Source organism: Ciconia boyciana, chromosome 2 (assembly GCF_034638445.1).
Source record: "Ciconia boyciana chromosome 2, ASM3463844v1, whole genome shotgun sequence".
NCBI classification, from domain to species: domain Eukaryota; kingdom Metazoa; phylum Chordata; class Aves; order Ciconiiformes; family Ciconiidae; genus Ciconia; species Ciconia boyciana.
Genome location: NC_132935.1, coordinates 152,911,511 through 152,938,926, shown reverse-complemented (window position 1 = coordinate 152,938,926; position 27,416 = coordinate 152,911,511). Strand labels below are relative to the sequence as shown.

General features: G+C 39.9%; 1 protein-coding gene across 4 annotated transcripts in view; it reads left to right on the top strand.

Annotated features, from left to right (window-relative positions):
• NRP1 (neuropilin 1) overlaps positions 1 to 27,416 on the top strand; it is a 116,104-nt gene that overhangs the window by 50,224 nt on the left and 38,464 nt on the right. For all 4 annotated transcript variants that reach the window (XM_072854604.1, XM_072854605.1, XM_072854603.1 and 1 more), the window contains exons 5-7: positions 1,558 to 1,785; positions 9,388 to 9,543; positions 12,300 to 12,466. In XM_072854604.1, coding sequence (XP_072710705.1) covers positions 1,558 to 1,785; positions 9,388 to 9,543; positions 12,300 to 12,466 — 551 coding nt within the window. The remainder of the gene's footprint in view (positions 1 to 1,557; positions 1,786 to 9,387; positions 9,544 to 12,299; positions 12,467 to 27,416) is intronic.

The window sequence follows — 27,416 nt, the reverse complement described above, 5'->3', positions numbered from 1 at the left end:
TTTCCCAAATTGGAATGGGTCAGGTTGCGTGAGCATTAATATCTACATCTTCCAAAATATGCCATGAAGTGTTCTGAATATTGATGTGATAGCTCAAGCATTTCCTATCAGTGTCTGTTGAAGGACAAAAATACCTGAACTGACTAAATTCATTCAGACCTCTCTCTTGCATGCTGAATTTAGCTGGGAGGTGGCCAAATCTGTGGGGGGTAATATGTTTGGCACATTCACAAGGAAAACATTTTCTATGGTGAAATAAGAGTATTCATACATGCAGCAAGCCAGACTGTTTTCCTTCAATGATCTGTGTTAAGCATTGGAAATCCTCTAAGGCTCCTGACTGCTGTCTCTAAGGATGCTGAGCATCCTCATCCAAACCGGAACCTTGCACACACTCATCCCCCAGCACAACCTGTTGCAACCAAACTCTGTCGCCTGTGTCCTGCCTGTACTGCATGTCTGAAGACCTTCATCTGAGTCATCCTACCCAAACTCCCCAGGTCAGCTGCTATCCACCGATGCCCAAATCCTGTAAATCACTTTCCATTAAACTGGGAGTGTCAAAAGTCAGAGAGAGAGGGGTACCTATGCTGACCCTGTGGGAGGATGTGTGGGCAGTGCCTGCGGCTGGCTCTGAGCACACCTGCAGATGTGGGATCCACAGAGAGGATTCCTGAGGGACCTAAATAAAGGAGAAATGCGATCTGTCAACAGGAGAGGGACTCCAGTTTTAGTCCCCTCTATTCACAAAGGCAAATCCAGTGATCTGGCCCTTTATATCCTTGCATCTTCACTGCCACTTTCCTGCTCCACCAAGAGCAGTGTTTGGAGCATCCCGTTATGCCATGATGGGGACATCAGGGAAAGCTGGTGTGTCAATGTTGACATTAGGTGACTTCTAGCAACACTGCCTGTAATCACACAGTTTATCATGCCTGCACTAACAGCAACATTTTACTGGTGCACCTGTGTCAACACCACTCAGAATGAGTCACTCACCCTTGGTACATGTACGAATTACCTTTCACATTTAGTTTGTCAAGGAGGCATAGGTCACATCTGGCAGAGTTACTGAGTCAGTGCTCCAGGAATCTGAAACCACTACTCCCTCTACTGAATTCACTCACCCGCTTTCGTAAAAAATTCTATTTCACCAATAAAAGCCTGTCAGCCGTAAGATTTAAAGATTTGAGCTTGAAGGGGCTATAATTATTTCTCTAGGGCTCTGTCGAGATTTCTGCAGCTTACACTTTCATTGTTCCCACATGACTTTGTATTTGTCATAATTTTTTTCGAGAGCTGGTACAAGTTTTCATATTGTTCCATACAAATTGAAAACTGGAGATCAGACAGTATATGCGAATTGCACTTTAAAACCTGACTATCAATAATAGGAACAATCTGGCTGAATGATTAATACAGTGATTAAAATGAGGTGTTTCATTGAAAAGCCACCTTTGCTGCTGGAGAGACAATACAACCTAATTTGTTTTCCAGCTAACTACTTTGCTTAGTAGCACAGTGTTAACCCAGGTGATTTTTCTCTTTCCCTTACAGGACCTGAATGTTCCAGAAACTTTACTTCGTCAAGTGGAGTGATAAAGTCCCCTGGATTCCCTGAAAAATATCCCAATAGCCTTGAATGCACTTATATTATCTTTGCACCAAAGATGTCAGAGATTATACTGGAATTTGAAAGCTTTGAGCTAGAACCTGATTCAAATACTCCAGGGGGAGTGTTCTGTCGCTATGACCGATTGGAAATCTGGGATGGATTCCCTGATGGTAAGAGAAAAATGGACTGTGATATGCATAACCATTACTCTGAAGTGGGCTGCAGAAGGCATATTCTCATTTTTTTAAATGTCATAGTAGAGAGGTCCTTGCTTGATTTATGTGAAACAAGTTGAATTAGAGAGAAATGGGGAAAATGCTCTGTAAATTCATTCATTAAAGCATATCACAGTGTGAATGATTTTTTTTATGAAATATGTTTAATTTTGAACAGTTGGCTTGGGAGAAACCTCTATTTTTAGAAGAAATATGTGATGGACCTCCTATGCTAAAATAAATTAAATATGAAGCCTTATAGTGGGTCCCCAGACTTTCACAGCTAACACATGAGTATTGTCCAGAAATTTCCAACAACTTGCACAAATTGGACTTCAGGTACTAACCCTCCAGCTTGAGGAGGAACAGGGTTACAGACCAGCTGTCAAAGCAGAGAATTTCTTTGCCAGAGAAAACGTGGTGTCCATACAACTGAAATCATAGTGACTAAATGATTACCCAGGTCAGTAAACAGTCATTGAGTTATTCATTCAGGTGGCTTCGGTGATCGGGCACCGCAGGGTTCCTCCCTTACAGTGTGCTCTCCTCCAGCAGTATAAGCAAATCCAAAGGTTTTATCTTAATTTGTTAATTTATAATCTCTGATTAGCTGGGCACATGTGTCAGAGTGGGTGTGTTGGGTACCCTTCTGGAACTTACTTCTCTGCCATCTCAGTAATTTTCCACTTAGTTGTTGGCCACACTTGACCTTCTGCAAATTCACTAAGTGCATAGCTAGATATTAGCTAAGCCAATAGAGCCAGTGAGCCCTCATTTCACCCTCCACCCAGTCTCATATCCCTGTTTTACACTGAGACTGAGGAACAAAATAGCTGCATGATTTCTCTTTTTTTTTCATATATGGCAACGGGTCTGCAAGATCCAAGTCCCCTCCAGGTAGGGCAGCCATGTACCAGTTCTCCAAGGACCCCAGCGTGATCAGCTGCAGCTCCAGCCTAAGAGGGACTGTTCAAGCTGAATGCCTAACCTTTAGGGAGCCCAAATGCCTATATGAATTGTGCAAACGGCTCTGTAAAACTGATTGTGATGCCCTTTTCACTGTTTCTATGTATGGCATAAGCTGATAAAGAGAAGCATCTTGAAGCTGTCTTTTTTCTTCTTAATTTTGTAACTGGTAGAAAAATTCAACGACTGAGGATTTATGTTGTTTGTGGTGGGCACTAATTACAGCTATTTCAGTTTTGCACTGGTGTGGTAACCCATATTAATAGATATTTTCTTTGCTTTTATGAACAGCAGTGGCAGTTTCTACAAACTGCTAATCCTACATTAATATTTCATTTAAATGAAAACATATAACTTAAGGAACATATTTTAATAACGCATTTAAACTTGCCTGTTTTCCTAGATAAATCCCCAATATAATTTTAATTAAAGCTTTTATTGATGCTGCAGTAAGTAGGTATGTGCTTTTTAACCTATATTTGGTTTTCCTTTTTGTTTTATGCTTAATGGGTTTATCATGGCTCTTTTCAATCCACTCCAATAAATAGTGAAGAAAGAGCCATAACAGTAGCTGAAAGACTATTTAGTATTTAATGCCTCAGTTAGGAAAACAGTATTGTAACACTACAATAATGATGTCTGGAACATTTAATAATAGGTTTATTTGTGTATAGGCCAAATCTTTCCAAGCTGAATTCCTGTAGAACTTGCATTTAAGCTGACATGTGAAAAGATGATCCAATCAATCAATTTATGTGTAATATTACCAAAAAGAAATGCATTATTTTTAGTGTCAGAGGGTTTCAAAGCGGTAATTTCCTGGTTCAAGAAAGTGACTGAGCCATACTGAAGAGCAATTAACAACAGGCATTATCAGCCTTCCAATTCCCTCACAAACTGTCTAAACCCAAAATGATCCTGACATCCAATAAGGGTGTTTACATGTTTGTAAATATTCAACTGAATTTGTAGACTTGAAAGAAATGTTTCCTTAGATACAAACTATTGGAGGTTGCAGCGGTTGTAGGGAAATGTTTGCTGCATCATTTCACCGTCAGACGAACCTTAGCCAGCAGTCAGTTTCTCTTGTTTAGCTTAACATAACAAAGGCAGAGAGGACGTGATTGCTTCTCTATAAATGCATCACAGAATGAATCTCTGGGAGGGAGAACTATTTCAACCGAAGAGCAAAGCTGACACAGGAAGCCACTGGTATGACCTGGCCATAAACTGAAGGTAGAAATTAAAAGTTTCTAGATATCAAAAAGAGAGTATCCAGATAATCTTGGGGGAAAAAAAAAAGGAGAAAGGAAGGCAAAATAAATCTAATTTGCAGCCACATGGGAGTAGTAAATTTCAGAAGAATATTAGACAGTATGGTTGCCTTTGATGAAGGGAGGCTCACCCACGGTGAGTCTTTCAGCCATTTGTCCATTTCCCTTTAGTCCGTGACAAGATACTCTGAAGCTACTGCTACACTGTTAACTAAAACGGGGCCGAGGCATGGTTGTGTGTACTTAATTGCTGGCATACTCCCTTGCACAATTTTAGCCCAGTCAGTTTGCACTTTTCCAAGCAATTCCTAAGCACGGTTTGGAGGACAGCAAAAGCTGGGGGTCATTCCCAACAGGCACGTTGGGCATGGCCATCCTGCTTCAGAGGGAAGAGCCCTGTGGGAGCAAGCTGTGTCACACTGTTAGTCTGGTCCCTGGAACAGTCCCTGGCTGCCGGCTGCATGTCCGGAGGGTCGTCCCTGGCCTGCTCTGTTCAGTGATATAGACATAGCCATAAAAAAGGAAGCTATTTTGCTTTGTTGTACTGCATTGCTGCTCACATGCCCAGTTGTGTTAGAGGTTAAAGCCCCCGTTGCACTACACTAATATAAACATGAAGTAGAAGGGTTTTTTAAATGTTTGGAAAAAATCATATCCTTCCATTCAAACTGCCTGGTCCACAGCAACACAGCTGATGGCAGTTTTTAATAGGACACAGAGAACAGTTTGATGAAAAATAGTTGTGGCTGCAACCAGGGCAGAATTAGATGGACAGCCTCCTGAACATGCTGCTCTCACCCAATTCTGGAAACCATGCATCAGTGTTTGAGCCAGGCACTGTCAGTGCCCCCATTCTCAGCAGAGAACAGCACCCCGCTCTGATTTGTCTCCAACATCTACTTTAGGGCAGTTAATGGAGCTCTGGAGGTGCTTATCTCATTGACTGTACTGAGAGCTATGGATCACTAACTCAGACATAAACTTTAGGTACCTAGGTTAGAGCAGATGAAACCCACCATAAGTGGAAGATGTTTCCACTGTAGAGTCTGATCAGCTACAGTCACTGGAGATCGGCAGGAAGTGAATTTGCTGTTTTCTACAGTTGTGATTTTTTTTCCTTCCTCCCCCAAAAAAACAAAAAAAGAGAAATGTTCTCTTAAACAAATTTTCACAATGAGCTTTAAAAGGATATGTCAAAATCAGTACGCTTCCATTTACATTTTGCTTCTACGTAATTGCCATTTTTCTGATGGAAAACAATTTTCTGTTAGACAATTTGCCAGCGACTATAAAAGTCATTCACAAAGACGTTAATCCTGAAATGCTCTGTCACAATCACGGAGTCCTCAGCCTACCTGGTTGTCCTTTTAGTGGATTGAATCTGGCAAGAGCTGAGTACTTGCGTCTTGATTCTGGAAAACGTGCTTATCTTTGAAGCATGTGAGCAGTTAGATTGACTTCAAAAGGAATTCACCGAGGACACTTACGGGTCTGAAGTTAAACACTGGTATAAGTGTTTTGCTGGTTCAGGAGGGGAATGGTAGGCATTCAGTAATGCCTCAAACCTGGCATTTTGTTCCTGCATAACTGCATGCCAAGGGTACCCTTTGGTCTCTTCTTTAAAACAAAGCAATAAGTGAAACAAACCCTGGAGAATATTTGAGAACTACAGGTGCATGTTGAAAATACTGTGCAGAAAAGGGACCATGGTTTGAAGGACAAAACAGGTGGAGTTGGAGCAGGAGAGTGAGTAGATCACAGAATAGAAATATGTGGGTTTGCATTAATAAACTAGACACCAAAAATGTCTTTGCCCAAGGCACAAATATACCTCAGCCAGTCTCGACTGAGAACAGACCATTGATGACTTTGAAGAAAAATAGCCCACTCAAAACCAGGACTAGCTTAAGTGATGAATTGCACATATTCATCATGCAGCTCTCTTTGAAGCTCTATAGACTGTCTACTAGGGGCTCAAAAGTAATTTAAAGAAGTTTACGTATGGTTTGAGAATGACAGGCTGAGCATTGCTGCTTCGGTCAATACCACAAGAGCTTCCACTTAGTTACAGAGCAAAACAGAATGCTTTACTTCAGTCATTAACATCAGTGCAAATGAAGGTTGCTGTTAGTCCTCTTTTGCAGTTGCTTTCTACACTCTTGTGAGAAGCTGTTAAGATATAAAAGTATACACAAGCTCAGTGTAGGTGACTACTGGACTGTGAGGATGGGATTAATTTTTCAGTTATTTTCTCTTTAGCATCCTAAATTATGTGCAAATGTTTTGTCAATAACAATCATACTGCTGTGAAAATACTGTCCACAGCACACCAGCATACTTTTAAAGACCAGCCTTAAAATTCAGTAAAATGGCTAGTTAACATAACATTTCTTTTAATATGTTAGAAGTCTGATATACCACTTTTCCTTGCTTGTGTTTTGTTGGGGGTTTTTTTTAACTGAATTTGAAAAGCAGATTTCAACTGGATGGGCAAATGTGTGTTTCAGTAAATCTCAAAATTTTCTGATACTGATACTCTTTGTCCCGAAGGGCAAACAGTAGAAAAGAAGATAAGAGTTAGTAAGGATAAGGTTTCTGTTTAGTCTTAAACAACCAGCCATATTCTATATGTTCCACACTCAGATCCTGTAAACCTTCAAACACACGTATTAAGAATAATCAAGGATTTATTCAGGTTCTAGAATTAGACTCTGCATGTTGGGAAAAGCTTGCAAAACAGGATTCTTAGTTGCTCCTGCATCTTTTAACCTGAAAGTCATTCAGTTTTCCACTATATCATACTATGTCAGTCAAAAGAGGAGCCAAGGTCCCAGAAATAGCTACAGCATGGGCAGTCAAATGAACTAGCTGGCTCACAGAAATGCCTCTGTTCTGCAGGTAATGTAGAAGTGTCCTTGAGTGAGGACGTTTCCAAGTGACTCATATTTGGAGTAGGCCTTCCTAGGGGATGCTGACAAAGTGACATGATGGTCTACAGGAAGAGGCTGCAAAGAGCTTTCTGGGCCTAAAGATTTTCAGCACCTGCCACCCTAAAATTCCCAATTGGAACTGTATATGGTCTATTATGAAAACCCATCTCGGTTCGTAAGGAAGGGTCAGGAAGATGGTTAAAAAAAGCAGTGGCATAGTCTACCTAAGCAGACAGCAGTATCATCCCCCGAATGATTGCTCAGATGGTGTCCCCCAGACAGCATTTATTTGATGTGGTGACACCTGAAACATATGATAATTTATTGTCATTCAAAAGTTTTCAAGACTTGAAAGGAAAAAAGGAGAACTTTGTGTTAGCTATTTATCTAAGAAGAATAAGAATCTCTATTTCATTCAGTTCTGCTCAGATCAATACTGTAACAGCTCAGTAGGCTAAGGTTTACATGTTGTGCAAAAAAATTCAATACCTCTTTGTGTCATATTCTGCAAGTTTTTAGCTCTTGCATCTACACAGCTAGCAAAGGGAATAGTACTGTGATAGCAGGGCCAATCTGTAGAAGACTGAAATGCAGAGTAACTAAATATGTCTTAAAAATTATAAACCAGTGAGTCATGGGGAATCTTAAAGCCTGTCTGCTTTAAACAAAGTTCTCTTCTGTTTGTCATTTCAAAGAGGCTTCCCTACAGGAAATGGGAGGAGGGAGGCTCAGAGTGCCATAACATGGTGGCCTTATCCTCCTTATTTTCTTGCAGTTCAGAGCAACATCAACAGCTATAATGTTGAAAGGCCATCATGGGAAAGAGCAGGATCAGAGCTGTTTGCACATAGAAAATGCAAAGAAAAAAAAAAACCTGCAGCAATTGGAGTAGGGGCATTATTTTGTGTTTTTACATAGTCACTAATGGTAACAGTCTAAAACAACTTTCTCATTCCAAATAATAAAACTGTAAAGCTTTAATGATTTCTAGGATGAGGAAGAATTCAACTCATACCCTCTATAGGGTGTTTCATTCTATCAATACTGCATTGAACACCCCTGGTGGAAAAGGGCTGAACTGGCAGGTATTTTTAAATGCCATGGGATTGCCAACTGAAGACTAACTATGGCCAGAATATGGATGGAAAAGCACATGCTGGCAGCAAGAGCTATAACACCTGAGCCCCATCTTTCTGGCAACTCTAGGGCCTTACAGAAATGTGTAGCTTACATAATAAAGTTATTCCAAGCTGGAACTGTTTTACTTGTTGGAAAATGCCAATAAATGACTACAAAATTATGTTAGCTGAGGATTTTCTTTGAACTGTGAATAATTAGGATATATAAACATTTTATATGTTAAACTGAAAGTGAAATGGATTTCCTAGAGAAATGACAAGTTCTTAATTTAAGCCTGGAAAGCCAGTGGTGTAAGCATTAGAATGACGTCTTATGATTATTTTCATTATTGACTCCATGGATGGGTTTTAGCATTATCTTTTATTATTGTTTGTAAGCACAGATGTACCACTATTCAACAGCCTAGGGACCTATCTGTAGGGAATGCTCAAGTGCTAGAAGGCCACATATGTTGGTTGTGAATTGAGTAGCTTAATTAAGGAAAAAGATTATCTCACTGCACAGGAAATCCAGAAAAATATCAGGAACTGGTTTATACATTATTAACACTGAGAGAGATCATGCATGTGTGTATGTGTGTGTGTTCAGTGACGTGGAGATATACTTAAGAAATCCTTGCTCTTTTGAAAGGATTAAGATTTTCATCTTGAATTCTTTTACAGTATTGTTTAATATTGAGCATATGGGCAAAAGATTCATGAGTGTGTGCTGAAAGCCTAAATGGGCAGGGATAAAGAGTCATTGGTCATAGCCTCAATATGAGTGCAAAACTGTTTTTCTAAGTTCGCTATAAAATTAACAGATTATCTGCAGTATTGAGCATAAAACATGGAAGGTGCTGTTTGAACTCCTCTTCTCAGAGCATCTTGTAGACTGGGTGGGCAAATCAGGCCATTCAGATGTCCTTGTCATAAATAGGTGCTTCAATCACACTTTGGAAAATACTTTTGGTGTTTTGTACATGTAGTTTTGTGCATCGTTGCCCTCTGCACACTTTAAAGGACACTTTTTGAAATCCTGGTTCTCTACTTTTATGGAGTGGTATCTGGAACATTTTAGAAGTAAGATTACTAGGGTAGGGTAAGCAATTTATTGCTCACCTCTAAGTTATTGATGAGATTGTGATTTTGAACTGTTGTAGAGGTTCACTATTTCCTGCTGAGGGACTCTCTTTAGGAGGCTATTGTAGTGGCATCTATTGTTGTAGTAGCACTGGGAGTTTACTATTATATCCTGTCTCTTTGCAGTTGGCCCGCACATAGGCCGTTATTGTGGGCAGAACAACCCAGGACGTGTCCGGTCCTCAACAGGGATTCTTTCAATGGTATTTTACACCGACAGTGCAATAGCAAAAGAAGGATTCTCAGCAAACTACAGTGTGTCACAGAGCAGTGTATCAGAAGGTCAGTATCTATGCTGCAGAGCTTCTTGGAAAATATTCTCTGTTATGTCTTCTTGCACACCAGGTGTTGCGTGAAACTTTAAAGAAACCTTAAATAAATAAGATGATGGGGAAGGGTTGGTTCTGTTTTGCTTTTTTCTTTTTTTTTTTTTGAAAGAACAGCTGCCCTTTGAAAAGCAGTGCAAGAAGCAGAATTCTCCTTACAGTTTTATTCCGCAGTATTGCCAGGAAGTTGGGATAATTATTGTGAAAAACTGTGCTGACCAAGGAAACGCAGGAATGCAGAGCAATTGAACACTTGGATTAAAACAATGAAACATGAACAATGAATGCACTATCCAAAGCCTTCTTTTATTACATGGAATAAGCTTTGATGATCGATTTCTTGAATAAAAAGAACCCATTTAATATATGTGCTCTTGTAAAACCATTTCATAAGCTATCTAAGCTTTGTTCTCTGTCTCGTATTTTTTCCCAGTTGCCTCATTTTCATGCTTACCCTTTGGACAGAAAATGAAAAGAAGTGAGGGAGATGCAGGAAAATAACGGGCTGTGTTACACCATGTCCTTGCAGATTTCCTTGCTTTACTTGATGATAAATCACACACTTTAAATCAAACTCTCTCTCCTTTCTGCAACTCACTGAGTTTTGAGCAGATTCACCCAGATTTGATGTACTTGTTTAGTCAAAGAAGGAATAAAAGAAAAATGAGTAAACTGAAATTATGCCTGTTACTCCCTACCTCTCCTCTGCCCCTTGCCTCTTTAATAGCTTTCTTGTACATACATAGCCAGGAAGAGGAATGGGACATATCCCAGCCTCTGTGGATGGGAAGCATCCTCCTCCATCTCTCTCAGATTGTACCTCCAGCTAGTTTGGCTTCTCCTTATGTAGGTGCTGCTCCTACCCCTTCATTAGCTAGTACAGCCAACTTGGGTCCCATGTCCACCTCCTCCACAGTCATCCTCCCTGGGCTGTAGAGGCATCATCACACTGGAGCCAGAATTAATAATATCTGCTATGCTGGGATGCCTTCAGCTCTTAAACAGAGGACAACGGAACAGGAGAAGTCAGTGTGTGTGGAAACCCTTTTGGATGATAAGAGGAAATATTTTCTATGATGCAGGCTTAGACAGAGGAGTGATTCCTCTCACTTGATTTCAGCCACCTTTGCTCTTTGAGTTGTCACTACAGAGAGGGTCACCTCCAGAGGGCAACTCAGCCTGCTTATCTCAGACACATGACATGTCCCCAGGAGGTACTTGTCCCTCTCCGTAGACTACAGGGAAAGTCCAGATGTCTAGATCAAACTAGACACCTACCTTTTAGATATTTTAACGTGACTGCCACCTACCATGTCTTGAGTTCTTTGTAGTGGCTTATGGCTCTCCTTCTGATTCCAAGCAGAAGTTAATTTACTTTGAGTCTTACCCTAAAGTAGTTCAGTTTCAGTACTTCACCCAAGGCCCCTGATACATTGAAGCAGCACAGAAATGGGGAAAAGGGTGGTACACCACAGGAAATGTAGTTTGGCAACAAGTTTGATAATTCAGTTATGGGGCACGCTAACTACAATTCCTATAAGGTACCCTGATAGCATTTCTGAATATAAGTTTTTGGATCCCAGACAGAAGTTTTTAAACTCTTTTTTTTTTTTCAAGATATTTTGATTTTAATTGAAAAATCAGAACTTTGATTATTAAAAGTTCATTTTTCCAACTCATAGATTTTGAAACTTTCAGCACCTAATCCTCTGTTAGTGATACATCAGCTCCAGAGAACGTGTGATAAAAGGGAGTGTGTACCCAAATGTCAGAGCCTCCACTTCACACACTGGTATTTTACCTTAAACTGCTAATGAAGGAATGAATTATATTAATATACGATGAAGTCTCTGAATAGAAGCATGGACACATATTATTTTCTCCTGCCCTTGCAATGGGGTTGGTAAACCTCTGACAGAGGGGCCTATGAGCAGCTGGGTGTGAGGATCCATCTAAACCTCCCTGCCTCTCTCGCTTCGGTAGTGTTGGAGCCTTTATTTTTGAAGAGTGAGAGAAGAATTGAGTCTCCATGCCCTGTCAGCCTTTGAACTCTCTATAGTGACTGGGTTGTCAGTTGATTCTAAATTATCTTGGTAATTTTTGTGTCAACAAAAAGAGATTGGATGGAGATGATCAACTCATTTAAAATATATAGAAGAGGTGGTAATTCCCTTAGGTCAATACTCTTCTGGCCTGGATTCAAATTTTGTTGATCTGTTTCTTTGCAGTGTCCAGGACCAAAAGAGAATGGCTAGAATTTTAATAATGTTTTTAAAACATTTTATACTTTTTGTACTGGAGTAAGTAGTTTTAAAATAAAATTATTTTATCCAGTCATCTGGTTTGTCTTTCCTGACTTTGTGCATAATTACGACTTCGACATACGTTGTTTTATATTATGAATCCACAGAAGTGCCTATGCTACCCTAGAAAAGAGAATTCTATTGTCCTATATTGAAATGGCTACAATGCTGGGCTAAAAATATTTGTATAGCATTATTATTGCAGGAATTGCCATGGCAACTCAAATGACAGTATTAAGAATGATACCATAAGCCCAATACTGCCTCACTTAAAGTTGCTAAAGAATTCAGAGTCACATAAAAATAAATTCTTTAGATATTCATATTCAAAGCAGGAAAATGTTCTTATTATTCAAAGACTAAATGAAAAAGCTGACCATAATAATGATGGTAATTTATTTTTCTTCAGATTTCCAGTGCATGGAACCACTAGGTATGGAGTCAGGAGAAATTCATTCTGATCAAATCACTGTCTCCTCCCAGTACAGTGCTATCTGGTCTTCAGAAAGGTCCCGGCTAAATTACCCTGAGAACGGATGGACCCCAGGGGAAGATTCTAGCAGAGAATGGATACAGGTAAAAAGATAACATTTTAAAGATATTAATAATAATACTCTGTGGAGTTTATTGAATGTGGAGAATGCAAAAGAAAGGAAAAAAATAACACCATAAAGTATTTCTACATAATCTAAGAATCATTGCAAGTGAATAGCTCACATTCCCTATTAGACACACAAAAAAAGACTGACTCCCAAAGGTATAAAAAAAGAAAAGGTCAGGAAGATTAATTCTTCTGCTTCCCACGTCTATTGTTTTTTCAGTCTTCTGGGCACAAATAACAGAGATTTTGGTTTAGTGGAAAAGTCAATATTAGTTTAACATGCACTTAAAGTGGAATGTCCCAGTAAACCGAGCATGTGCTATGTCTCTAGTTGATTACAGTTAAGCATTAATACGGCATGGTGTTTTCATGCACTCAGATTTCACCTCAGAAGACCTATGTCCCTTCTAGAATATGTTACATACGAAATGAGTTTAGTGATCTCTGTCTAGTGGCTATTCTTCCATGTCCTCAGACACAACATTCATTAGCAAGATTGGCCGCCTTGGCTTTGCTCTGTTAATACGCAGAAATCCTGCAAATGTTTGTCCCCACAAAGAGACTCCTTGAGTTCAGTTAGTCTACTTAGGCTTGTTGTTTGCTATTTGTCATCAGGTCCATAGCTTAATGGCACATGATTCCTGAAGAAGTTAGAATTATTCACATGAATTACTGTATACAAATAATCTACACTAGCAGACAAGTATTAATATAACTAGGTGAAAAAAATACTGATTTGTCTCAGCTGTAGGTTGACTTACACTTCTTAGTTATGATCTAGAACCTATTTCTGTTGACAAAAGCTAAGAGAAAGGCTTGAGCATATTAGATCAATATCACTAATATTGAAAACTTGTTCATATATTTGAAACATTCCTCCTGCTTCTGTTGTTTTCTATAGGAAATTACTAACTGACATATAAAAACAATGCCTTATTAGCCGTCCATACAAATGTTCACATTGATGTTTCCTGTGAGGTTTGCTGTCTGCAAGAAAGCTTAAAAACATGTTGAGTAGTAGTTAGTAAAGGGAAGAAAGAGGGGGAAATCTTTCATTTCTGATCCTTTGCACACAATGGGACTCTCGAGTGTCCTGCTTAGGGGCCCCTACACATCCTGAGCTCTTGGCAAATTGGTAATCGTGTATGATGGACTTAATCAGACTTCAGAGTGGCAAAAAAAAATCTGTTGATCCTTTTTCCTTACTTAGGAATAAATGTTAAAATCTCCCCAGCCTTATATAAGTGCAAGGCTTGTTATTAATCATTGCCACTTGCAATCCATGGAATGCACATGGAAAAAAGGTGGAATGCATCAGAATCAAATTCCATGTGTTTCATCTGGTCGGAAGGCCGCCACTTTTTCTTTATTTCCTTCTTTTCTGCTGTCACTTACGTATTTATGACTGGATAATCAAAACAAGAGAGCTAGTCAAATCTCATTCATGTGTTCTGTGTGCTTATTAACTTTATTAAGTTATGATGACTACATACACACATATATAGCTTAATCCTTTCACTTAGAACTAGACCTTTCTGAGAAAAAGTTTCAAAGGATTTTTTTTTAACCATTAACTTTTTTAATAACAAACACATAACAGAATCCAAGCTACTCTGGGGTTTATGCTTAAAACAGCTCAGGGTACCTCAGGCCTCCTGCCCATGAATTTCTCAGCCTCCTTTGCCTTCTGCCATAAACCAGGGTGCTCAGGGGCTGAAACAACCACCAAGCATAATTTTTAGCAGCTTTACGCTGCCTCCAGCTACCACATCAGCCAAGAAGTTGGTGGATATTTGTATGCTGTACTGCTCATGCCCCAGCTCTCACCTACTTCACCCAGCCCGTTGTTTGGAAAAGGCAGCATGAACCATTTCCCTGAGCAGTCTAGCCCTACGGCATCTCCTCCATTGCCCAGGGCCCATGTAGAGGGACCGACACCCCCAAGGCAGACTTCATGACAGAGGAACTAGGCTGTACCAGCCTTCGCTGCAGAGCTGGGTCTTGTTTGCAAGACTGAGCCTACAAAGTCTTGCTTGAAGATTCATTGCATTGAACAGGCGTGCTTAACATGTGTTGCAGAAGAGCTGTTAATCACTTCTACCACTCAGCCTATGTAGCAGAAGCAACTGAGCTAGTTTGGAGATTGAGCATGCCATCACCTGGCTTTTCACAAGGTACAATGCTTTAACTAATCTTTAGTTCCATTTGTGTCAGGAGGATATTAATTCTTATTTATTATGGTTTAATTCAATACTAACATTGCTAATTCAGACTTCCAAATGTGTTCTAAGTGCTTTCCTGTTAAACTTAATTGACAATCTTGAGATGGGTGCTAAGCACTTCAGACCATCAGGTACCTCAATAACAGGGTCCATGCACATGTGAACTGCCATCTTCTACAAAGGCTTGATGCCATTGGCAGTAAGCACATGTTGCGAGTTTGTATCTGGATAAAATATTGAAATCCCATGTTTCCTCTGTACAAATATCCCCAGGAACAGATGTTCATCTCCATAAGAGCTTACAGACAAACAACCAAGGACATGCAACTAATAAAATGCTCTGAAATTACCCATTGAAAAAAATAATAATATTTTTTATTATTTTATATTTTATCAAAGGAGGAAGGCACTTGTATATGAAGGGCTGAGGTCACTTTGTTCTGGTTTGTTCTGTATGCTATTGTAAACTCGTTATTTATTGGAAGTATTTGCTTTTGTGCAGTACAGCGTGAATGGATTTTTGTTGCATAGTGCAAGAACTCTAGAAAATATTCAACAGCAACAAACAGGTTGAAGGATACAGCAATGCTGAACTTGGAACTTTTAAAGTGAAAATTTATGCCTATATGCCCTTGTTTGAGAGACAAAGATTTTGTGTGTATCAGTATTCATTAATCTTTCCATGATTGCAGGTTTCCATACCTGCACACACACTGCAGCTGGTTAAGTAGTGATGTCTGCCTTCAAAACGCTAATATGCATATGCAACTAGGGCATATATATGAGATATGTACAATCATACATGGGCAAAGCAGCTTGAAAATTCAGCTCCAAATACTAATTTCCTTAGTGTATCATTTTTTTGTATAGGGGAAATCTTATAGTTCTCCTTTCCCTGCCTTTTACCCCTCTCTTCAAGGTTAATGTTTTTGCTAAGACAAAAGAAACAGAAAACCTCAGTTAAGTATCAGCAAAGGGAGATTGGTATCTAAGGAGGACGTCTAGAGGGCATGTGATATGATTGTATCCTTTGAGGTGTTGACGTCTTTCGGACCATTTGGCTGAAAAGAATTAGGAAAATAGCGTTGGCTTGTTGTTAGTAATGGATTTGCATGAATTCCATCTGTGGATGTGGAACCCATTCTTTGGTGGAAAAACTAGATTGCTCCTTTGTGGCTGACAGGGTACTGACTCCTGAGTTCATCTGAATGCTGCCTGCTTACCGGGCTCTGCCAAGTGAAAGCTGTCTGTCTGTTCCTTTCCTTAGTTGTTTTGAAATAAATGTCAAAGTTTCGATTCAAAATATCCATAGCACAGTCACACCATAAGTCCGCACAGTACTTTCTCCATTTTATTGTTACCCTCAAACACACTTTTAAAAATTGCTCCACTAACTTGAGATTTGGAGTGACTCCATAATCAGAAACAGAGTCACTCCAGATTGAATTTCTTCTTTAAAAACACATTAATAAAGTCTGTGGATTTTCTAATATGAATGGAATAAAGATATGCATGAGGCAAGGGCTGCCAAAAATAAGCATGAAGTTAGTTTATTGTTATATGGGATGTTATTAGCTCCTCAACCTTAAACTCAGTCTACTTGTTTATTACACTTACGTTTCACACACTCGACTGCCCTTCAGTGTGAAATACCATAATTTAAAATAAAAAATAAAAACAGCCCTTTAATTTAATCAAGAGCAGGGAACTACCATTGCAACATAAGTCATTGTCCCTCATTAACGTATCCTTTCACAGGAAAAATAGTATAGTGTTTCCATTTCTGTAATCTGAACAACAAACATGTTAATAGGTATCAATTACCAGCCAGTTTCAGTACTTCGAACCAGTAAGAAGGCTGGTGCAAGGGTTTCACATCTGGTTTTAGTGAAACTGTTCCTGTCTGTGGTATTTAAAATTTAAAGAACTCCTGTTATTGTGCAATTGGGAATCCTAGGGGAGTACAATGTTAATGAAATCCATAACGTGTGGGGATTTTATGATTGCATTTTCAAGACATTCCTTCAAAAGGGACGACTGATTTCTGCCATGGCAGCAGTAATTGTGTTTTTACAGAGTAGATTTAATGTTCGCATTTAAGAACAGCAGTTACGTTTACACTCATCTGAAAAAGTAACATGTGAAATCTTTACAATTAGGGAACTTTTTGCATCTTATTTTTGAAGCCTTTGAGCAGGAGCCACAGGCCGCTGTGCATGGCAAGCCCTTGTGCCTCAGGGACGCCCCGATGGGTCATGGCCAGCAGCCCCCGGGGCAGCGCAGGAGCCCGGGGAGCGCCAGGAGGAGGGCCTGGCCGGATAGGTGCCAGCAGCTAAGACACTTGAGACCCACGTGTGTGTGTGGTTTTGCAGGGAGACTGATTGCCTATTACCAGGGTCACTGGGAACCTGTGCTATCATCGATCCTCACAATGGTGTGGGTTTTCAAACCCGCAAGGAGCAACACCTCCTGGGTACTTTTACTGCAGAATCTGTATGTTTTCTATCAAAATGTTTCTTCTGATGCATATAACACAAATCTTTACACTCCCACCAAGCTGGATGATAGTTTCAGGGTGGCACAATTTTTCTCTCGTCCTGTAACACTGAGCAAGACTTCCAGCTTGCCCAGAAAGCAAAGCATGTTTGTTAATAACACAAGATCTTCAGTTCATATTATGGCTGCGGTTGGACAAAACCATAAATCCAGCTTTAAGAATCCTAGTATCAGATCAAAATTTTGCGGCCATAAACCAAAAAGCACTGCTCTGGTATAAACACACTCTGCCAGTTCAAATTTGTTCAAAAAAGGTTAACAGGGAGTTAACATAAATAGATATTATACTCTGGAATAGGTATTATCTGTCATTCTGCAGCTGACATAAGGCCATACACTAAGATGAACTCCTTATTGTGTGTTCTGGCTAATATGAGATAAATGGCTAATCCAGCCCAAATTTGTACTGCTGGGTTTTTCAGCAGGGCACAGATCTGGTATCACGTGGAAACAGCTGGAGTCAGAGGTTGGCACCGGGAGCAGGTCTGGTCACTCCCTCTGGCCTCTGCCTGCCCATCTCCACCTCGTCCCCCACCCATCCCTTTGGCACCTACGACTCTTGCAGAGTATTCCTCTAAACCTCTAGATCAGTCACCCCTGGGAGTATCAGCTGATGTGGTGCAAAAGTCTCCCTCTGCATCTTGCAGCATTTAGGGATCTGGAGAAAGGCCAGAGAGAGGTAAGAGTAGGCCTCCTCAAAAAGCAACCTGGGAGATCCCCCTCGCCTCCACTGATTGAAATATCAGTTGTTTATTTAACACTAACTCTCCCATGCAAGGAAAATACACTTCCATTGATTTAAAACACTTCTATGTATACACTACTTCACCAGAATGAGAGGGACCTCTGAGGTGGAATTTTCCTTCCACATTTGTCTTCATTCCTTTACATTTGCAGTAACCTACGTTCCTTATTATTTGCTCCTTTGTAAGCAAAACCCAGAAGCATGCATTGCTGATGTGAACTGGTTTATAGATTAGCACAGATTTATTCCTGTAGCACTTCTGAAAATAGTTGCAGTTCATCATTTGGTGTCTCAACCTTTCATCTGTGTCATAGCTTATTTCCTTATCAGGTATTCACTTAAAAATATAGTCAGTATTTATATATGCTGCTGTACAGCACATTTGTTTCATTAACAGGTTTATTCTTACATCAGGCAGCTGTTTAGGTTGACTTTACCAAGCAAGCTTATCTAAATATTTCACATGAAAGCTTAAGGAAGTGCAAGTCAACAATGCCTGTTATTTTTATTCTTATTATTTCTGTTTATTTTGGAGCTTGATATTGCAGTGAAGTGCATCATATTACTGCATAGAATAACATGAAACCTGGGAAACCTCAGCCTCCCAGTTCTCCTAGCCTTTGAAGGACTGCCTGAGAGCTGAAGTTCAGAGGCTTTGTGGCTGGGCTTGCCCATCATTAGGGAGCACACTGACATGAAAGCACAAAAACTGTCAGTCCTTTGTCTTCTCTACCACTTTAGAATACAAGTCATGTATGCGGTTCATGTCATTCTACAGTTCATAACTGCACTCCAGAAATTACAAAAAGCAGAGTTAGCTTTGTGTGGAAAAGTGTTACAGTTATCTTACGGTCTTAACATACTTTGCACATGGGCAAAGAATGACAAAAGAATATTCCTTTCTGGAAATCACAGCCAGTACAGACTGTGACACAGTGCAGAACTGGGGTTAATTGACCCAGCAGGATACATTCATACCTTTATTTACTGTGACATGGGAATAAATGGTAGAGTTTCACAAAGGCAAGTACTGAAATTAGACAAGAGGGAGAGGGAGAAATAAAAGGGCCCTACAAAGTATGAAGGTTTTTTTGATTATTCAAAGTGCTTTAAGAGCTATTTTAGTACCAGAAAGTTCCCAGCCATAGATTTATCACTCTGGGGAGGCTGAAGGGATGCTCAGAGAACTGTGCAAAACTGTTGGCAGCCTTATTGCTCCAGAAGCGCAGGTGCAAAATGCAGTTTAGAAGAAAATCCTCTCTACCTCCCCCTGACATGTTTCAGCATCAGCCCTAATACAGAGGGGAGTCCTGCGTGGCTTTGAGCAATCCTGCGTGCAACATATGGAGGAGCAGCAGAGGCAGAGCCCCTCCGAGCCTCCACTACCAGCCTAATCATTATAATAGTTTCAGTTCTTTCAGGGGATCCATTATGCAGAGATCTGAGTAGTTTGTGTATAACTCTGTAATTACCTATGCATCCACTTCCCAGTCCAGCCCTACATCCCCTCAATGGCTGCAAGACAGATGGCCCTTTAGAGCTGAGATAGCGAATTAAAAATGTGTCCAGCAAAAGCACTGATTCAGCAACTACTAAAATAATTTTGTAAATTTATCTCACTTTCACTAGTTGGTTCCAGGAGGGAAAGAACTTAAAACCTTTAAATATGGTTTTAAACTAAACACCACAGTTTTTTTTTTAAATCACAACATCTTTTCCTTCTACTTTCTTTCACAGAAATTAAAGCCATTTAAAAAACCTCTGTACAAAATGATTCTTCTCTTTTTTTTCCCATTCACTAGCTTCATGTGTTTGGCTTGACTCAGAACATTATTGTTTGCTGGTTTTTAAACTGCCATCAAGCCAAAAAATGTTGTTTGTGCCATTCTGCTTGGTAGGGGAGCTCTCTCCCAGATGGCTTGCAGACCCTATGGGGGCTGAGGCAGCCTTGCCCCCCCAGCTACCAGACACTGCAACACATCTGCTCCACCACAGCCAGGACTTTCTGCAGATGTGAAGGAAGGTATCTCAGAAGGAGATTTTTCTGAGTCCAGCAGAAATAAATTAATCTACAAGACTAGGCAGGTGTCAAACTGTCGGTGAGGTAGAGCTGAAGGCTAGAAGTTAAGTGACCAAGGGTAGTGGCTAGAAATATAGCCTTGGGTAGGAACGCACAGCTGAGGCATGTTATAATAAGCAGAGTTGTTACTGAGCTAAAGGTCTCTGTTCTCACGGGGCCGACCCTGGGCTGGAGATGATAGCTGTACTGCTGAGTGCTTTGCAGAGACAATTGTGCATTTTTATTCACTCTTTCCACACCTGCACAGTAGTATGAAGCTGAAGAGTTCATGAGTCCTATGGGCCCTTCCCCATCGCAGCATCCATGCTCCAGATTTGGTGTTGCTGAGCTATTATTTTTCTCCCCGTCCTTGTGTCATCCTGCTTTTCTGTCCCAGTTTAATTCTGTTCTGCCCATTAGGTGACATTTTCACAGCAGTAGCAAGATAGGTAAAGTGGAAGGACAAATGAGATTTCTTCCAAGTGGTAAATACCTGCCCTTCAGAAAGCAATTTGTCTTCTTCCCATGAAAAAAGAAAAAAGAAAGAAAAAAAAAAGAAGTATATTTCAACAGGGAAATACTTCCATTTTTGCTTTACCTCTAATGTTTTCATTCAAGGTTTTAAAAAACTCTTTAAAAAGGCATCAGAGTAAACTTCATAGTGGTCTGATAAACAAAACCTACTAGCAGAGAAAACACAGTTGACCAAACATTAAGCTGAGGTTCGGTTCCTCTGTTTTCAGGAACTGGCTTCTCATCAGAGAAGCACTGTTTACACACAGCTTCCACCAAGCAGCTGTACCTATGTAGTCTGGTCTTTCTCTTCATTGCAGCCTCCTGCGTTGAACACTTTGGGCCAAATTCATTTCTAGTGGGGATCCTCTGAAGCTGCTCAAAAGATCAATTTGTCCTATTACATATAAAACCCAGGCATATTTTAGCAGGTCATATTTAGGTTATAGATTATTGTACTATAGACTAAGGTGGCTTTCAGCCTTAACACAGACAGGAGCAGACTCTTCCGTTGCAAATCCTATTAAATTCAAGCTATGTGCTGAAGGGCTGACATAGCACAGAATAATTTTAAAATGTTCTTATCAGGCCATAAAAATTAACTGTCCATAGGAGTGTTCCCCCCTTTCATGGCATGCTTAACTAAGAAAATACATCCTGTGTTTATTTTAAAAAGCCACGGCACTTAAAAATCGATAGTTTTGCTCTTTACATAGCTGGAGATAGAGCAACTTTTAGAGAGGCCAGGTGGGGGTACACAAACCAGGCACCATTCTTTGGCCAGAGAAACCCTGGAAATTAAATCCCCACGGCTGGAGTTTGAGCAGGCTTTGTTGAGAGAGGGCAGAGCTGGGGGCAGCCAGTCTCCCTGGTTTGCTTTAGCACCAGAGGGGAAGTTGTCTCAGTAGTCACTGGCTTTCACCCTCCCTTCTGCTGTCCCCCTTCCTCCCCCGGCACAGGACGAGAGCGCTGCTCTCAGCAGCGGGTCTTCCAAATCACAGCCTCAGAAGTATTTCATCTACATGTGTGCATTTCCTCGGGGCTATGAGGGACATACCAAGGAAAAAGCAAAATGATCTTTGTATGTATAGTCTTTGTCTCTCGTTTTCCCCTGTACATTTACAGTACCCTCACCACACCATCTAACTGCAGCTACCTGACATTTTTCTAGAAGGTAGCAGAAACTCATATTTTAAAAAAGCAGTGACTTGCTTGGTGACCCAGCAGTAAATTAAAATCATCATACACAATGTGTATGAAATAGAAAATTGAATTTTGGTGCAACAAAACTGACAGTTCCATTTAACAGAGAATAAATGAATGCAGACTCCTGTGGATGACTGACTGATTTAAAAAGACTGTGCCAATTTTCCAAGATGAGAAAGCTGATCACAAGAAAATACATATATTTCTATGTGACACAGGTTATACACCTATTCCAATTGCCAGTGAAATTAGGCTTAAAAAGTATTAAATCTTAGGCACTGGCAGTTTTTCCCCATTTTGTTGCTATTTTTTATAGAAAACCCAAAGCCTGAACTTTCAAAAATATCAAGTGTAGCAAATTCCAGTGATTTCAGTGGAACTCTGAACACAGTGATTGCACGGTCAGATCTATCTATCTACACCATCAAGGTGTGCTGTCTGAGACAGTAGAGGCTTAATCCTGCATATTATATCATCCCCTCCCTTACCAGCTTCCTACCCAATTAGCACAGGTATGCTGCGAAACAAGAAGAAGCAGAAGTTATTTCTGTGTGGTTTTGCATGTGTAATATTGTGTTTATATTCAAAATACCAAAATGTGTTATAAATCAAGCCCTGCTGCCTGTCCTCTCTGATTTTAACAGGACAGCAGCTGGCAAAAGAATGCTACAGAAGAACTTTATAGGCAAAATTCAGCATTTTGCACCCAAAGCCCAGTTATTCACATGTGAAGCAGCCTGATAGAGAAGCTTTGGATTACTTGTTTCCCATTTGTGCATTAGTTGCTCAGTACACTTGGGCGAAAAAAAGTCCTACAATTATGTCCTTCTCTCAGAAAAGAGTGGTTCTGCAAGTATTGCTATAGAGTTTCCCTTTTCTATAGTTTCTAACACAAACTGGGGAAGGTTACATTCAAACTGCACTAAATAGTTGTCTTCATTCCAGATCAGAGGATTAAGCTCAGGTTTAAAATTAAATGTAAATTACAAATAAGTATTCAGAAAACGTTAATTAAAAGTATTACGTTCCTGATTCATTTATTGCTCAGCAAGGGTTCCTAAGTATCTTAGCTGGAGAAAGGGGCCATTCACATTCCTCCTTTTTTGACCAAGTCATTGTACATGTCTTAGGTTATCCATTTGCAAGTTAATGTAGTGCTGAAGCAAAGGTTTTCATTTTAAAGAAGTAATATTTCACAGCAAGATATGCTCCTGCAAGATGTAAAACAATCTTTTTCTAAAGCACTGGGAGTTAATCAGCCTTTCTCTTCATTGCTACAGAGAAGGTTCGAATAGCATAAGATGCTGATTACTTAGATCCCAGAGTCTATAGAAATCCCAATACGATTACATTTTCCTCCCTTTGTTATCAGAGTTTATTGTATCTTGGTGTTCAGGTTTTAAGTAGTTTTCAAGTAAAAAAATAAATTAAGAAGAAGGTATTTTCTCAGTCTTCTGAATAACGATCGTGTTACATCAGAGCACCACATGAATGCGTAAGGTGGAGCTTGCAAATGAATAGCAGAAGGATCGTTCCCTATCACTGCATGTGCACTGGATGCATTTCATAAAATGCAGTGAGCCCATTTCAGGGGAGCATTGCATTGCCCTTGATTTTAAACCAAACTCCTTCAAAGACTCACACTAAAAATATCACACAGAACTAATGTGTACCAGTGGCAGTGCTCCTCCCGGCCCACTCACAGCATTTCTCTTTCACATTTGATCTTTATAGTTTCCATACTGGAGCGATTTGGTTTGCTGAATTCTGGAAATGTCTCAAGTTGAAATGCTAGTGTATTAACCTGCTGTACTGAGTCTCTTTTGTTTCTCTTTACCAGAGTGCTGCTTGCCAATTTTTACAACCACAGCAGATTTTACTATTCAAACAGAACCAGATGGAACACCAGTTCAAAGAACATGTCAGAATTAAATATTTCTTTTTTAATTAGTTGCTTCTGATTTATGCAAAAAAAAATTAACATAAGAGTGGGAGAATGTGCCATGAATCCAGATGCAACACAGCCCACACAAGCATTATCTTTTCTCTGTCAGAGACACAGAAGCCTTTTCTTTCATTTTTTCTTGTCTTTTCTTTTTTCCTTTTTGTTTCTGGATTTCATTTTTCTTACACTTTCTGCATCTTTTCCTTCTTGAACCAGCCCTGTAATGATGACTGAGGTTCTCTTATGTTCATCAGTCATACTTTTTCATCATTATCTTAAATTTTGTCTTGTAGAAACTGGCTAGTCTGCCTCTAAAAAAAATACCGTACTCAATACTACAATCCCAGTATCAGTATCTCATTGTGGTAGCATCCTTTGAGTCTATTCTTTGTTTTCAGTTGGGAGAATCTTTACGCTTACGTTTTTTCTGCTGCAGAAAAGGATTTGGGCAGAAGGTGAAGATTGTGAGGAATATTTCAACCGCTAAAGAAAGTTCATTTCCTTTTTGCTGCCAAGCATTCCTATTTCTTTGGCATGAATGTTTGCTCATCTTCTCTTTCGTGCTTCCCCATTTTTGCCAAGTCACATAAGCATCAGTTCGGTAAAGCATACTGACTGAGGACAGTTGTTAGGCACAGACTAGAAGTTGAGCGTGTGATTAGCTGCTTTCTCTTCTGGGGCTTTCAGGATGTTGCTGTCAAGGTCAATGAGAAAGACTTCAGTGACACAGGAGAGCTCTTACTAAGAGCAATATTTTCTCCTCACTTTCTTTATGGAGCTGCCACAAATATCATTGAGAATTTTGCACAAAGATCTGAGATGGTTTACAGCCTTTACTATTTTCACTTAAACCCAGCATGAATATTTACACCCTGTCATTAATCAAGGAGTTGTGCACTTGTAAAGACTACTCATTTCAAGGACAAAGACTTTTGGAAGTAATTTTCCAACCAAATTAATGAAACTATTTTCAGAATTTCTACTAGAGCCTGTGCCATTTTTACTTGGCATTATATTCTTCTTTACTTAAAGCTCAATAAATAAAGGAATTAAGTGATAGTTGCATATACATCATGGGAGAGCATGATTGGTCAAATCAACAGCAACACCTAATAAAAAAGATCAACTCTTGCTTAATTAAATATTTGACAGAAGAACAGTGAGGCGTCACAACAGTTAATCAGACTCAGAGCATTATATGCTATCTAGGGAAATGACACAGTTCTCTAAAAATATTTACTTTGGTATGTTGTGTAAAGCGATGGATTATACAGCTTTTCAAGCCACAAGAGATGCCCACAACAAAAAGCTTCCTGTTGTTAATCAAACTCCAGCACTTTGTCCTTTATTTGCTCAGGCTGTTGAACAGATCTACAGTAGGAGTGTTAAAAGCTGGTAAAACTGCTCCCTTGCTACAGCTCCCTCAATGACTGCATTTTATTTAGCAAGGCAGATTTTCATTCTGAAAATAAGGTCTTCCATACTATGACATGGTTATGTACGGCGACAGGAAGCAGCAATATTCATTTCAAGTTGCGCATGTTGTATGTTGTTCTTTATCCAGCAGTTTGCTAAGATTTGCTACATGATATATTGTGCAGAGCTAAATGTTATTCTTTTTCTTTCTCCTCAACTGGTCTCTAATAAAATGCATATGCCACCGTTTGCATATCTATGTCTTTAAAATGTGTCACCCACCCACATTTTTTGGAGACAGTAAGACAGCAATAAAAATATTTTTCCCAGATGCTAAAAGATATTGCAGAATAAATAGAGAGGAAGCAATTCATATGTAGAAACAGCTAGCATCTTGCAATACACTTTCACAAGAAAGAAATTGATTTTAGAACTAGGAACAACTGGTGCTTTTTTTACATGATCATTTCTCTCCTGGAAAAAAATACACACTTGAGATGTTCCTCATTTCTTGTAAGTTAGGGGCCCATTCCTATAGGCAAGTCTGCTCCCAGTCTTGTACTTACCAATAAAGGCAGTCACATTGCAGCATAGGCAATTATCAAAGGCTGTGTTTGTTGGATGAGGCCCTAAGGCATCATTTTCCAGAAGAGATATGCTTTTTAATCTGAATGAAAGTGAGCAACATTTGAGAAAAGAACTAGCAACATACTGCAGTTAGTCAAAGCTAAAACTCTGGTCATGGAAATGAAATGTCATGATTTCAGGTTTGGAGACAGCTGCCTATCTCAGATCACAGCCATACAGCATGCAATAACTTACAAAATCGCTTGCATCCTCTAAAATAAATACCAGATGTTTGTTTATCATATGTGCAGAAAGTTAAATGTCAAATAATTGCATGGAAATGCATTTGATGTTCATCTTCAAAAGTACTGTATTTCATCACCACCTCTCTCCACAGTTCATTTTAACGTGAAACACAAGTTCTTGAAACAAAAAAGGACAAGAAGCCCAAAACAAAAAGCTAGTTGTTAAAGATTTCTATTACTATCTCAGCTGGAGGAGACTGGATCTGAGAAAAATGAGTTACCTCTGGTCATGTTAACACTTGGAGACCTCTGTGGAGAGGACATACTAAGCTGACTGGAAATTACACAGCCAGTTGGACTCTATAAGCACAAGCCTCCAAAAAGCAAAAGAACTCCTATCTTTTTGGTGACACAGCTGTACTAGAGCTACTGCCCTCTACAATGATCCCTCTGGGTAACATGGTGCAGAAGAGCTGTGTCTTACCACAGCTGCATTTTGGTGCCTTCAGGTTCCAGTTAATAGCAGTTGATATGGTTGAACTTCAACCCTGAGCAGTCCCTGTGACATTTAGAATGTGTATTTTATGCACAATTTTGCATTTTACAGAAAGCAAAGTTTCAAAAGACATTGGAAATAAAACGAAATACATCACAAAGTGATTAATGAAGTTGAGCTTAACAGCCCCTTAAGATGCGTCGTGCAGTTTCCAAGGTAGTCTTCTACATAATTTATTTCTATCTAGCAAAGAAGATTGGTACATTTAGAGCTTGATTTACAAACATACTTAGGCCCCACAGAGGAGTGCTCAGTGTTGCAGTGCTGTTCGCATGCACCTGGAGAGGAGCAGTTCCTCCGGAGGCCACTGCAGAGAACTGTCAAAGGGAGGAAAATGCCTTAAGCTCTACCTCTCTCCACTGCGCTGAGTCAGAGTTAGTACTTAAAAACTGCAACTCTTCTGCTTCTCTGCTGCTTAACCCCACCTTTCTTGTTTGCACTGTTCCTTTCTCACAAAACACTGATGGAGAAAGGTTATTCTTTTTTCCTCTATCAGCTTCTGAGCAAACAGCCCCTGGCATGTGGCAGGTCTGGGGTTACAGCTTGCTTTTGCAAGGGCTTTAAAGCCGTGGCACGCAGCTGAACACTGGAGCCATCAGCCTCCAGGCACTCCAGGAGAGGACTGCTGTTGACGTAGTTCCAGTTTTCAAGAAGCACGTAAAGATTTGCTGATCCGGAGAGAGCACATCTATGCGAAGAGATGTTCTCCCTAACGACAAGAGGTGCCCCCCTCCTCCTGTACTGTATTACACAGTTACTGAAGCCAGGAGTGCTAATGAGGTTGCCTCTTCCCTACCTGTAGGCAATAAATTAGAGGCCTTCTCAGAGTCTCTCTCTCTCCCAGTGAGCTGTTAACTTCTGGCTGGAGAATTTCTGCCTACCTTTCGAATTCTGC